Source organism: Saccostrea cucullata, unplaced genomic scaffold (assembly GCF_032062105.1).
Source record: "Saccostrea cucullata isolate Sc308-1 unplaced genomic scaffold, CSIRO_AGI_Scuc_v1 ctg2931, whole genome shotgun sequence".
NCBI lineage: Eukaryota > Metazoa > Mollusca > Bivalvia > Ostreida > Ostreidae > Saccostrea > Saccostrea cuccullata.
This window is the reverse complement of record NW_026941282.1, coordinates 107,574-121,675: the sequence shown is the minus strand read 5'-3', so window position 1 is coordinate 121,675 and position 14,102 is coordinate 107,574. Positions and strand designations below refer to the sequence as shown.

At 32.8% G+C, this 14,102-nt stretch overlaps 1 protein-coding gene across 1 annotated transcript; it reads right to left on the bottom strand.

Annotated features, from left to right (window-relative positions):
• Positions 1 to 1,529: 1,529 nt before the first annotated feature.
• On the bottom strand, positions 1,530 to 3,577 carry LOC134257553 (complement C1q tumor necrosis factor-related protein 3-like). Its single transcript, XM_062740153.1, has 2 exons — positions 3,394 to 3,577; positions 1,530 to 1,960 (listed from the first exon to the last, which is right to left on the bottom strand). Exons 1-2 carry the CDS (start codon positions 3,575 to 3,577, stop codon positions 1,530 to 1,532), a joined length of 615 nt encoding a protein of 204 aa, XP_062596137.1.
• Positions 3,578 to 14,102: the final 10,525 nt, after the last annotated feature.

Below are 14,102 nucleotides of genomic sequence, written 5' to 3'. Positions count from 1 at the left end.
AGACTTCCGTGTATTTATTTGTTTCTGTCTTAAAGCTGAAGTTTTATTTTTTTTAATGTTACCGATTGTTATTATCATTTTGTGATAAAAATACCCCGAGAATGGCCTTGAAGTTACGTCATATTTTACATCATCAAAGGGGAATAACCAGAAATTTATGATTTTGCGATTTTTAGAGTTATCGTTCTTAAAATTCGACTGCAACGTAACGCGTCAGACTTTGGTAAATAAAGTCAAACATTGGTAATTTTACATAAATTTTAAAGAAAATTCACTTCAATGTTCGTATAATTCTTTTCAGAGCTGGTTTTCACTAGTATGTTCATTTCTCCGTACATCGGACACAAATTAACCATGCATCGGACACTTTCCGATGCAAAGGTAAGCACTACCATTTTCATACAGAACCCAACTGACAGCTGTTTTTTGCGGAAATAGAAAATAAAACTCTATATTTTCAGTCAAAATACAAGTTATCGATATATGACATCTGAAATTTGACTCAGTTTATTTCTATAAACCAGAGTATGATAAACCATGAAAAAACAAGCGCGAATTACCGCATTATATGCATTTTAAAGCATTTCTAAGGCAGAGTGAGGTCTCTTGAATCGTTCTACATTTGTGTAACGATATCGTCAATTAAATTTAAGTTGAGGGTTATTTCTTAGATAAAAGATAAAAATATATCCATATCAATCATTTTAAAGCACTTTGATAAAGGTATGATATTTTTCCGGTCAAAATACCGTCTGTCCGATGCATGGTAAATAATGTCCGATCCATGGTGAATTCTGAATTATTCCTAAAAACTCGATTTTTGAGGATATTTTCTAAATAAAGGGCATATAATTGTGTCCCAAATTGATATTTCAATCACAAACTAAATGTTAAACTCCATTTTGATAATTTTCCGTCGGTAGCGATATCGCTAGAACTTGTTGAAGTACAAGGGTATCCGATGCATGGTGAATTCACCCTGTATACGAGGGGTGATCAAAAAGTTCGCGAACTAATTTAATAACTTCCTAGTTAATTTTCTGACAAATGGATGTTTGATAGTAAAGAATTGTATATATATCGATACACTTCTTTTTCTATTGTTCAGATGTCGTGCAGGGAAAGTTTTTAACATTAAAAAACTAAATTGTACTTAAATTAGCAACCTTTTACCCCACTAAATTCTTTTCCACTGAGTTAAATAAATCAAAATGGTGTTAGATAACTTATCTTTGCTATAACGTTGATTTAAGTATTCACCATGTTTCCACATAGCAGAGAAATGCGTTTTTCTGCTCTTAATATCGAATATGTAAAATTCAAATGACATCTTCTCCAGACTGCAATGTTTTTACAATAAATCTAATAGTTACATCTGTTTTATTTTGAAAACTTCAGTTTACACTATTTGACATTGTCCAGGAAGTAGTATCATTACTGTTTAGGGATTGTTGTAATAAAAATGATTAATACATGTATTTGCTTGTTTATCATTAGATTTTTATTCATCAATTTCTCTAGAACTTTCATCAATTGATAAGAAATCCAGAGAAGTGCGAGTGATAAGTTGAACCAGGATAGTGATCCTTTCCAGCAATGTAAGGAAACCCATTTCCAGTGGTTTTTATGAACAAATTAATTTTGTCCCCTTGCGAAAGCTCCAGTAGCGTGTTTTCTGATCTTTTGATCCACAAGCCTTCAGTTCCGATAAACAAGTACGAGGACATTTTTCCGTTCTTCATGATATGTATCCTTACGTAGTCCGAGCCTTTAGAGGTGGAAGGAGCTGGAAGGCCAATGGTGACCATAAAGAAGTATGATCCGCTTACGGGGGCGGTAAAGATACCAGTCTTGCCGTTATATGCTCCTCCCTTATTGTTGAGAACGTTGTCAAAAATGAGTGTCCCTCTTACGGGTTTCATATGTCTTGTAGGGGCGGCCAGAAAAGAGACATGATGAACTGAAATGACAATAAATGAAAAATAATTTTGAGGTTTTTTTAGTTCTTCTTTTTAAAAAAATGTTTCAGCTTCTTAGTCGAGGCTTGTCTGATCTTTTTTCTGATCGAGATTTGCCTGTATTTTGTCTGTAATTTGTCATTTGTCCCGTTTAGATTTTAATTTCTAAATTTTTCTTTAGACCCACAAAGCCAATTTCAATAAAATTTTTCTAACAAAAATCTTTTGTAAAAGGGATTTCAATTTGTTCAAGAATATCTTTTTTTCAAGAACCACTGGGTAAAAAAAGACTTATGTGAAAATTAGTATTACATAGTGCATCTTCAATTTTTTTTCCATATAAGATTCCCGGAGTATTGTTCGGCCACGACAAGGGATCAAAATAAAAGGAACAGAAAGGGAAAATTCTTTTCTTCTCATCATTTACAGGAAAGCCTAAAAGACATATCAATTAACGCAGGAGAATCCACATATACTGTAGATTCAAGTTTGTTCAAATTTTATCCGCCATAGATAGTGAGCGGTCACCAGGTCCTCCAGTTTACATAAAGGGTGTTAATAAAGTTCATTTAACTTTTTTCTTTCATTTTCGAAAAGAAATATTATCAGAAGATATTCAAGATTTATAATTTTTATGTTCACAGAGTAAATTATTGCTATTGATAGATTTTAATTGTCTTTTGTTGAAACAATAAGAGGAGGGCAAGTATTGAAACAAATGTTTGCACAGAAAGCTAGGGATACCAGTATATTTGTGACATATATTAAGCACACAGGTCAATAAATCACTTCAAATACGTCTGTGAAAAATTTCAATGTGACAAACCTATTCTTTTGAAAATTGATTAATCTTTCATATGCCTAAGCTCATCAGATTTGCATGATGCAAATTAAGCTGTGAAGAAACAAAAGTAAATAATCTTATATTTTCACGCAAAATGACTATCAATTCTGTCATTTGGGGTGTTTTGAATATGTTATAAATATTTTCATATGGAAGAAAAACCTTTTAACTCTCTGCTTTAAATGAATTCCTACAACTCTAAAGCACAATCTTGTGATTTTTTCATACTGGGAAATTCACCTCTTTAGGTAAACACTACTTTGAAATTTTTGAAAATATTTCATCACGGAACAAACTTTCTAAACACCCTTACATACTTATTGATTTTTTAGTATCTTTTAAAGCCATAATTACAAGTAGTCAAAGAAATACCAAAGCATCCTCAGTCAGTGTTGCTCCAAGCCTGCTCATCCGTACTTTGTTAGATATATACCATTTACATATTTAGGCCTTTCAATACTGAGCTGGTCTGCTTTTTTGTCTAGCCAAAGTGCTCAGGTAAGCAATGCAACCCACAAGTCCCTTTTTTGAAATAGTGAAATCCACTACAATACGACTCATTGAAGATCAAGGAGAGTAATACAAACTTACTTGTTCTGTTTAGAGAGCTCTCGATGTATTCAACTTTAGATTCCAAATGCGTTAATCTTTCTCTCATACACGTATCATATTCGGTTAGATGGAGTCCACATGCGTTGTTGCTGTTTTGGGCTGACTTCATACAGATGTTGTAATATTCGATGTTTTTCTTGCAAGGACAACTGCACCATGTCATCGCTACCAAAGACAGACAAATGCTTAGGGAAAGTGTTATCTGAAACATTGTGGAGAATCAAATCAATTATGATATTAACACTTTTTTATACATTTATTTATATGTATAACTGTGAGTGGGTTGAACATGTAAATTATAAATTTTCATGTAAAAATATTGAAACCCGATACCTAGTGCGCCACATGTCAAATCTATAGCCTTTTCGTTTTCAAGGTATAAATTTAAGCAAAGTATGGGTATCTAATATTTCTCTGTTTACAAGTTACTTTATCTCGTAAAATTGGTGACAGGAAGAAAGCAAATAAATATGTACATGTTGAGTTTGAATTTTGCAATGACGTAAAAATACATTTAAATTTCATTTGTTTTTCCAAAAGTGTAATTCTAGTGAAAACCTATTTAACTTATATATTCAATAGTAGTTTCACATTTTCTTTTTTGAATGAAAACCCTTACATGGTTTTTCAGATAAATTACCAACAAAAAGTAAACTTAGGCTGGGAATCATAAAGATACTTAGGAGTTATGCTAAGATACACACTTAAGTATAAATAAATTCTTAGTTAAGAAAAAAAATCCTAAGTCAAGTTCATATAAATTCTAAGTGTAATTCTTAGCAAAGTTTGATTCTGAGAAAATAAAAGCACTTAAGTTAAGTCACCAAAGAAACGCGTTAGAAAAAAATTATTTAGTTCCATGTGTATTACATCGCATCTGAAATGTACATCTAAAACATTGCACATTTGTATCTTATCAATTGATGAATATCTCAAAATTAAAACGAGTTCCTAGTTAGATGTTATAGCATGGTCTCTAATTAAAAGATAAAAATTTCTTATGTTTATTAATATTTTAATATTGATAAAGAAAACTTAAGTAATTCTTATCTACTTTTAAATAAAACTAAAGGTAGTTAAGTAAAAATACATTACTTAAGTGATAATTTACACTTAAGAATATAGTACAATGTAAGAAGTTTTATGAATCCCGGTCCTGCAGTTTTCTTCAACTTTCCCACTGGAGAATTAGTCAAAAACATGTATGAATGGTTTTCTTCTAGTTTCCCTTCAAAAAAAAACTTTTTGGCAATAAAAATAACTAATTTTTTTGAAAGTGTGAACTTCTCACATATACATGTATACTGACATATTTTTCTCTTCAATTTATTTGATTTACTTTGTAATTAAATAAATATATTTCGTTTGTTTAAAAACTCAAATCTTTCGCACTGCGTGTATCTCATACCGGTATTGTATGACACGGCTTTCAAACTTTGGTACAGTAAAACCCACCTACCGTGCGGATTTATCTTTCACTTGGTCAAACAATAAGACAATTAAATCATGTAAACAGTTAATTATTGGTTGCACAGGTTTTAAAGGTCTGCAAAAGATTTGGATACGAAGTTGATTTTACTTTCTCGGTACTCTCTTGATATGACTGTGATTTATGATATCCTTTTAAAAGATTAAAGTTCGTAAACACTTTTAAATTTCGGAGAGAAACACATCAAAATGGCTGATCGAAGCTTTACTTAGAAATATATATAAGAAGACTCTTTTAAAATCTTCTTTTCCAGATTTATCGGGCCAGGAAAGATGAAACTCATGTGGAAGCATCCTCAGGTTGTGTAAAATCATGACCCAGGGGTTAGAGTATGGCTACAATGGGGGATCAAAGTATGCATAAGAATGTATAAAAAAAGTAGGGGGGGGGGGGGTAGCAAGGGGTCACATTGGGAGATCCAGTAGTATGTTGGAAAAATCTTTAAAAATCTTCTTTTCAAGTATGGCAGAATAAGCGAGGTGTCACAGTGGGAGATCTAGATCAAGTAATATGTTGGAAAAATCTTTAAAAATCTTCTTTTCAAGCATTGCAAAATTATACGAGAACGCTTTATTGATATAGTGACATTCTTAAGTAATTGAAAATTCAAATCCCTTCTCTCCCAACAAGTAAAATTTATAACTCGCCCATGTGCTCAAGTGAGCAATGTGGGCCTTGGGCCTCTTGTTGTGTTTTACGTTCGCATTCGTGGGGGAAGTCAACACCAATTTATTCACACAAAACTTAAGTCCTTTCTTTTTGATATAAAAACCCCCCTAAATAAACCCAATTTAAAATCTTATTTGACCAAACCTTATAAGTTAATTAGGGGAGATAGTTTGGGTTTAGGTTCTCTTCAGTCTAAGAAGTGAGTCAATTTTTCTTTATGTTAGTGCTTTCCTTGAATTAAGGTCCATGTTTCCGGGACGCAAGGTCATGGTAATATTTTATTTGATATACGAGATTTTTTTTAAAATTTTCGTCCTACTCAGCCCTCCATTTATATTAAGAATTAGATATATATTAGACCACACCAAACATTCTTAAAAAGTTACTACAATTTTGTCCTTGTTGAAAAAGAATGGTCCAGGGTTTTTTTTATGTTTAATGAAACCTGGATGAAAGTACTGGATAGCGAAAAAATCGAAGGTAGTTCTTACTTATGGTAGGTATATCAATGAGAGCAGTTTATAAAACTTGGAAAAGAGACTTCGGAAAGATTTTGACCTTGACCTTTGGAGTTTGACTTGCATATAAGAAATTATCTGCAAGATAGGTTTTTCAGGAGATGAAAGGTGAGTGCATCGTATTTTAATTCACAAATACGTTTAGTAAATATAAGATATATACAACGTGTGCAGTCACTTGCTTCTGTACTAATTGTGCAAAGCATAGTTTACATGTACGTGTTTAGTGTATACAACAGAAACTCGTGCCTCTAGAATTAAATCTTTTTTTAAATTCGCATTGTTGCTTTATTGCAATGGATATATTTAAAAACTTCAGTAGTTAGGAATCCATGTGTATGAAAAATGTTAAAACATGTATAGAATACATTATGTTTATATACTGAAAGGAAAAAGAAACACAGGGTAACATAATATGCCAAATTATTTTGACCGCATGACCAAAAATTATGAAAATTGGTCAGAATCTTTGCTACTATGCAGTAAAATCAGTGATCAGAATTACTCAACCGTGAAATGTACGACGTCACGTCAGAAAAAATGCTAAAAATGATGATGATAACAAGCTTGACAACAATCTTCTCATACCATTTGATGCACTTGAGGTATACACATTGATTTTCAGTATTTGTAGACGAAATGCATTTCTTGCAATCTTTTCACAGTTGACGGAAGTTTCATGGGGTCTGGCTTTTACGTTGCCTAAGTAAAGACAAAGGCAACAACATCTTGTGCAGTCGCAAGTAAATTCTCTCCCATAGAACGTCTTAACCGTCACCAGAGAGGGCCTTGAAGGGTTTTCAATCGACCATGACGATGACGTTGATGCGTACCAGAGCCACGTCAAGATTAAGTTATTCGTCCTATAGCTACAACCTGTTAAATCGCCATCTTACTACCACAAAACTGCTATTAATAGAGTAGGTTATCATAATCATTACATTTACCACAAAACTGAAAGAAACCAATTGCGCGATTTGGTTCTTTGAGCTGGTTAACTTTACGTTGGTCTTCCTCTCACTGGCGTATGCAAACGCCGTTTGCCTAATTTTTCGGCGTGTTTACCTCCAGCCTATTGTATCATGGGTTTATCAAGACTTTCTAGCCAACAATCACTTTTACCCACTCGACTGGTCCCCATAAAGTCCATCTTTTTCTCATTGGTCATCTGTGGGATTGAGTGGACGTTCGAAATACCGGAGATTTGTAGGATAAACATCCTGATGAACTTCATGTAAAGAAGAAACAAGACTGTGACAGATTGAAGCACTGGTGATAATGAGAATTTTCAATTTTAATTTTTTTGGGGGGTATCGTCATATAAATTTCAAAAACTTACGAATTATGAGGCAAAATAAAATGGCATTTTGGAAATATTTCATTAAAAATGATTTTAAAAGTGAGATAGGAATATTAGAAAATAATTTTCCTACCACACCAGAACAAGCAATCTTTTTCTCCACTAGGAAATTTTTATATCGGGGTATAATAAATCAAAGAAAGGTGTTTTTAAAACGAATTATTTCCTAGACTATCGTAGAAATGTTGTTTACTTGCCTTTCCCGACTCTGGGTAAAATTCTTGGATTGGTAGGTCTGAAATTTTTTCCAGAAAATTTCAACGTATGTCATGGGGCCAGGATTGTTACAGGTTATCTCCATCAGCAGAATATCACCACCTTACCATGGCTTACACTCAGTCCGGACCTTTCCCTCATAAGTTTAAGAACATGCCTTGGACATGCTTGGACAGCAACTTCTCCAGCATCATCAACCTCATGCCAACGTCAGAGAACTTGCTGAACATTGCAACAGGAATGAGATAACCTTTCTCAAAACGACATGGGACGTCTCATTAGGAGTATGCCACGCCGAATCATAGCCACCTTGTCTGACCTACCGAGGGTGCTTTACCTACTACTGACTCTGTTTCACAATGGTGGTAAATTTGCTGTGACAATGTGTTAATGTCGACCCTTATTCTTGAGAATCTGTCCTTTTCTGACTGTACACAGGGTTTCGAATAAATTGACAAAATAATGTTTTTTTAAAATGTTTTTGTCATTTGTTTTTTTTCCCTGAACTCATGATCTGCATGTCATTGTCCATGTAAATGCAATATGAAAACCTGATACCCAGTGCGCCATATACCGCATCTCATCAACAAAAGTTACGAAATAGCTATCAAGTAGGGCTATCAAAGAGTTCAGAAAAGTTTTACAAACACAGTCTCAGCAACAATATTGATTTATAAAATAGCCTTATAAAAAAAAAAATTAAATAAACAAATCATTTTAAAAGTTCATATCTTATTGGAAAACAGAGTTTCTTTAGCAATTTGTAGTATTGACTTTATATTTATAATTTATTTTTGATGTGGAATGTAAAAAAAAAGTTTTGAGTCTGTCCAAATTTAGTCAGTCGGTCGCGAGTAAACATTTTTTTAAATATGGCCCTATAAAACGTGCAGGTGAAGTGTTCATTGTGTTTGTCCGTGATATGAAATTTTTGAAATTCGAAATCGAATTCGAAATCATCCTAACCAGACTGCAATAGTTTTATTAGTAATGGCAATTTGTAACCGGTTAAGCGATTAATCTGTCGGAACTATGCTAATAGGTTAGAAAATCTGTAATCGGTTAGTGAATTAATTGATATATAAATATGGGACTAGGGCCAAAATCAGCATAAAAAGAAGGAAAATCTGGTAAGGAACAGTAGCCTAGGGCCAAATTATTTTCAGCAAAGATTTGTGGCCCATGGGCCTCTTGTTTATTACATTTTTTTGATGAATTTCCATGAATATATATGAGATATTTCAAAATGGGTTTCAAAACAATATGATGTAGTAGTGTGTATAATATGCGTACATAATAAATAAGTGTTTTAAATCTAATGTAAATAAAGTAAACTACCATAATAGATAAAAGTATAAAAAGCTTGATCCACTCCTTTATATCCTTAGCCCTACCTGTACACCTGTAAATAGATAATTAGTTACCTTAGGGCAGTTCAAAGGTGGTTTTAGAGCGTTCCTGGATTTTATTGGTAGCTTGGTTGTGAAGTTGGATTTCATTGGTTTTATTCTTATGGTTATTGGTTTTACCGCCAAAATATTCATTTCTTTGAATTTGTCCAGTCTATAGGTTTGCATTTATTAAAGATCCCAATTTCACTTCATATTAATTGAATGAATGACCAAGAGAGAAAGATGTTATTTTTATGATTAGAATTTTTGATTATAAAGATCAGTAATGTATTATATTGTAAGTGTAAACTGTTATATTCAGGTTACACCATATATTTTTATGACCCAGATATTTGGTTACTTTGTTCAAAGTGAACAGATAATTTTTATTTTAAAGGAATGTATATTTTAATGTATACTGTATTAAATTACAGAGTCCATATACATGTTCATTACAACTGTAACCATCATATCATTGTGGTAGCCTTTTCCCACAGAATGTTGAGGAATTATTTGTTTTAATTAGTACTATTTTTTTATGCCTTTCTATGGGAGAAGATATGTAATGTCCAGACATTGACTATAAGAGTTATCTCCCTTAATTGAGAGTAAATGTACATATATGCATATCATGTATAATATATCAACATGGATATGTTAATTATGAGAGCTACATGACTGTATAGATTATGTAATATGATTGAATTGATGTGATATTATATTGTTGTTTTATTATATTTCAGGGCTATAGCATTTGTATTTCATAAGCTCACTGTGTCTGAATAAATAAGACCTGAACCCCGACAGAGGAGTGTTTGTCTTTATACACCACCCACTGTTATATTGATATGTTTATAGATTCCAGACATTGATGCACATACGGAAACATTAACTGAAGCTAGTAAGGATAGGGGTCCATCTGATAACCTAGATCTGGACACTATTCAAGAACCTGTTTTTAATCCACCTCTTGCCAACAATACCGTTTTTGACATACCTTTTGATGAAACAAATTGTTTTAGTTCAACTTTTGTTAGTGTTGCTAAAACAATCAAATGACTATTCTGATTCCCCATCCTAAATAACCGTTTATAACGAATCAATGCTTTATACCTGGACAAGTACATGTACAATACGTCCACACTATTTTGAAACAGTCAGATTTCAGTTTAGCTTACTTAAAGTTGCTACACAGAGAGAGAGAGTTGTTACTGACCAGAAATAAAAAATGGTTTGGCATGTACAACTTTATTGAAATATTTCGAATTACATGTAGATCTGCTTCAATTGATTAGAAATCCCGAGAAGTGAGAATTATAGCCTCCCCCAATGAAGGAAAACCCAGTACCAATGGTAATGATGGACAGTTTTACTTCGTCCCCTTTTGAAAGGTCTGTCAAGGTATTTTCTGATCTTTTGATCCATAAATCTTCAGTGCCGATGAATAAGTACCCGAAAATTTTTCCGTTCTTTATGATATGCATCCTTATGAAGTCCGAGCCCTTGGAGCCTGATGGGGTGGGTAGTCCGATAGTGACCGTAAAGAAGTATGTGCCAGATACGGGGGCGATGAAGATGCCAGTCTTGCCGTTGTAGGATCCTCCCTTATTTGTGAGAACGTTACCAAAAATTAGAGTCACTTTGACGACTTTCAGATTGCCTGCAGGGCTCGCCATAAATGAGACATGATGAGCTAAAATGACAATGTTAGAATTATCATTTGAAGTTTTTCTTTTGATTTTATTTGTTTTTTAGCTGACCCGAGCCGAAGGTTTTGGTGAATTTTCTCAAAATTAATTTATTTCAATATTGTAGAACCATTGAAATCATATATAGTAGAATATCGTAATAGCTTACATAATTTTATATAACATTTTCAAATGTACCTTTTTTAGCATTGAGGAACATCTTACACGAGAAAATTGTGGGGGCACATGTGCAGTACGTAACTCACTAAACTCCACTATCCCCCCACCCCTTACAAATTATTCTCCAGACGCCAGGACAACTTTACACGAGGGTTGTTCGAAAAATTTGTGGACAACTCTCATTTCTTTTTTATTTGAGGTCATATGTTATCCAATTTTGGTAGAAATATTTTAACAATAAATCCAAATGATTCGTATTAATCTTTTTCAAAATATTTCTATTTATTCAAAACTTATGCAGATTTTAAAAATGCAAAAATCAGATCGCGGAGCAGGTCAAAATTAAGTAGGTTACAGACAATTCTCTCGATAATTTCTGTTGTCATTTTCTCTGTAAAAGGGAGTTAAAGCGAAAAACACTCTAGAAATTCAAATAAGGAATTGTTACATCGATTCGTGTACCAAATTATGGTTTTTTTCATTTTGCTTTGTTGAAAAGAAATCAACTTTGCAAGATAGGTTATCCTTATTGAAAACGACAAAAACGATGACGTTTCAGAACGCCACGAAGCAGCGGATAACGCTGCAATTTTGTGCTTCACTCAGGAAAAATCCCGAATAAAGTCTAAAAATGTAAGAGGAATCAAGAAAATATGTCACAAACAAGTTGTGCATGTGTGTACAAATAGTAAAGGCAGTATCTGAGTGACAGAGACTCTGTATCGGATGATGATGATCTGTGAAGAAACGGTTTAACTGTAAAAATCTTAACAAAACTTTAAAAAGTTGGAACGTCAAAGAAAGACATAGGTGCATCAGAGTTGCTTATCCTGTGAAAGCAGAGTTAAGTTATAAAAGAAATTAAAACATTAACAAAGGAATTATACAACGAGAGCAATTCTTAAAAAAAGAAATGTCAAGTATTAGAAAAAGGATTAAATGAATGGACATTGTATTATACTGTGTGAAATGTATAGGGATAGTAATTTTTAGAAATTCTCGACATTTGACGTTACATTGCCGTTAAGTGTGCTCCGCGGGTACAAAACATGTTGATTTTAAAATGAAGTAAATTGATTTCTGTTTTATTCGAATGAAATGAAACTTCACACACCAACAAAACAAATATTCTTACATATTAAAATGTGCTTATTTTAAATTTCTCTTGAGTAATATAAAGTCTATTGACATCGCCCACGAACATTTGGAACAACCCTCGTATAAAGGCATTTTTATTTGGAACAACCCTCGTATAAAGGCATTTTTATAAGAATGTCTTGAATAACCAATGACAATGATTTTCCATGATGTATCTATATTTTAAAACCATTTTTTCAAAGTGAGTTTTTCTGATCGAATTTTTTCTGTTGTTTGACGTTGTCGTAAACATTTCATCTTCTTTTACAGAACAACTAGGCCAATTTCAACCAAACTTGGCACAAACTATCCTCGGGTAAAGATGATTAAAATTTCCTCAAATGAAGAGCCATAACATTTTCTAAGGGGAGATAATTAAAGTAGTGAAAAGTTAATGGCATCTTTTAAAAATCTTCTTCCCAAGAACCAATAGGCCATTTATAGCCTTGATAAGCCAAAGAAATAAAGAAAGAAGCATCCTTTCTGTAGCTTCAAGTTTATTCACCCCATGTTAGATTTTGATCACTCACTAATATATTGAAAAAAGTTAAATTTTACAAAGACCAAGGAAAAAAATCCTAACCTACTTGTTCTATTTAGAGAACGCTCAATGGATTCAACTTTAGACTCTAAATGTCTATATCTTTCCTTCGTACACGTGTCATATTCGGTTAGGTGGAGTCCACATGCGCTGTTGCTGTTTAGGGCAGACTTCATATAGATGTTGGAATATTCTATGTTCTTCTTGCAAGGACAACTGCACGATGTTATCGCTACCAAAGAAAGACAAATGTTTAGGGAAATCGTTATCTGAAACATCGTGGTGATAAAATGAAATATTCGAGTTCTATTTTTAATATTTATATGTGTTTATATCTTAACGTGGGTTCAAATTGGAAATTATAAATTTTCATGTGTAAATATTGAAACCTGATACTCAGTGCGCCATATGCTGCATCTCAACAACAAAATTGATGAAATCAAGTAGGCCTATCAAAGATTTCAGAAAAGTTTTACAATCACAGTCTGAACAACAATACCGATTTTTTAATAATTAAAAACCAAATCATTTCAAAAGTTCATCTCCTATTGGAAAACAGGGTTTTATAGCCAATTCCAGTATTGACATGCTCATTGTTCACCCGAACATGTATTGTCATTTGAAAAGTTTGAAAACAACAAAATCAGTTATATATCAATCTGTTTTTGTTAATATATGATAAGCTTAAGTATTATTACCAAAAATATGGGTTATCATAAATTCTATAGAGTTTTAGATAAACTAAGATCCAATTGTATAATCAAGTTATGAGCGCACTAAACAAAAGGTGAACATGTATGCAGTATTTTATCCCTTATTTTTCCAATTTGTAAAATTATATTTTAAGAGATGTCTAATTGTGAATATAAAGTTTATTGACAAAATTTGTTCCATTTACATTTGTGACATTGCGTTGGACTTAATATAAAATTGAAAAAAATATTATCAAGTAGTGGCTATTTAAATATAGAACATATTTTTATGCTATATTTTTCGTATTTAAGTTTGCTTTCGGGGATATATTAGGATTTTCTAGACAACAATTTTTTTTTCAATCTGATATTTGACTTGTACATTTTGTGAAAAAAATCCAAACCCAAACCAGTACCTTATCTGAGCAAACCTTATTATGCCTACTGGGGGATGTAGTGTGTTATGGGATTCTTTGCAATCTAATAGTGAGTCAATTTAAAAAAAAAGTTTATGGCTCTCATTTCTTACTGAATTAGGGGTCCTTATTTCCGGGGGGAGGTTCATGGTAATATTTATACCCCTCCCCCCGCTTGAAAATTGGGAGGGTATATAGTAACCAGAATGTCGGTCCGTCCGTTCGTCCGTCCGTCTGTCTGTTACGCTTTAGGGTACCCATCTCTTATCCACTGAGTACCACTGAATGAAACTATATAAAACTTTCACAGAATCTTTATTACATATTGCTATTGTGCACCTCTTATTTTACAATCCGAAACATATTTTGGGTTTCCCACAGCAAAAAATTG

Coding starts and splice junctions, on each gene's coding strand:
- LOC134257553 (XM_062740153.1), bottom strand. CDS start 3,577: ATGACATGGTGCAGTTGTCCTTGCAAGAAAAACATCGAATATTACAAC. Junction 1,961..3,393: donor GAGCTCTCTAAACAGAACAA/GTAAGTTTGTAT, acceptor TTGTCATTTCAG/TTCATCATGTCTCTTTTCTG.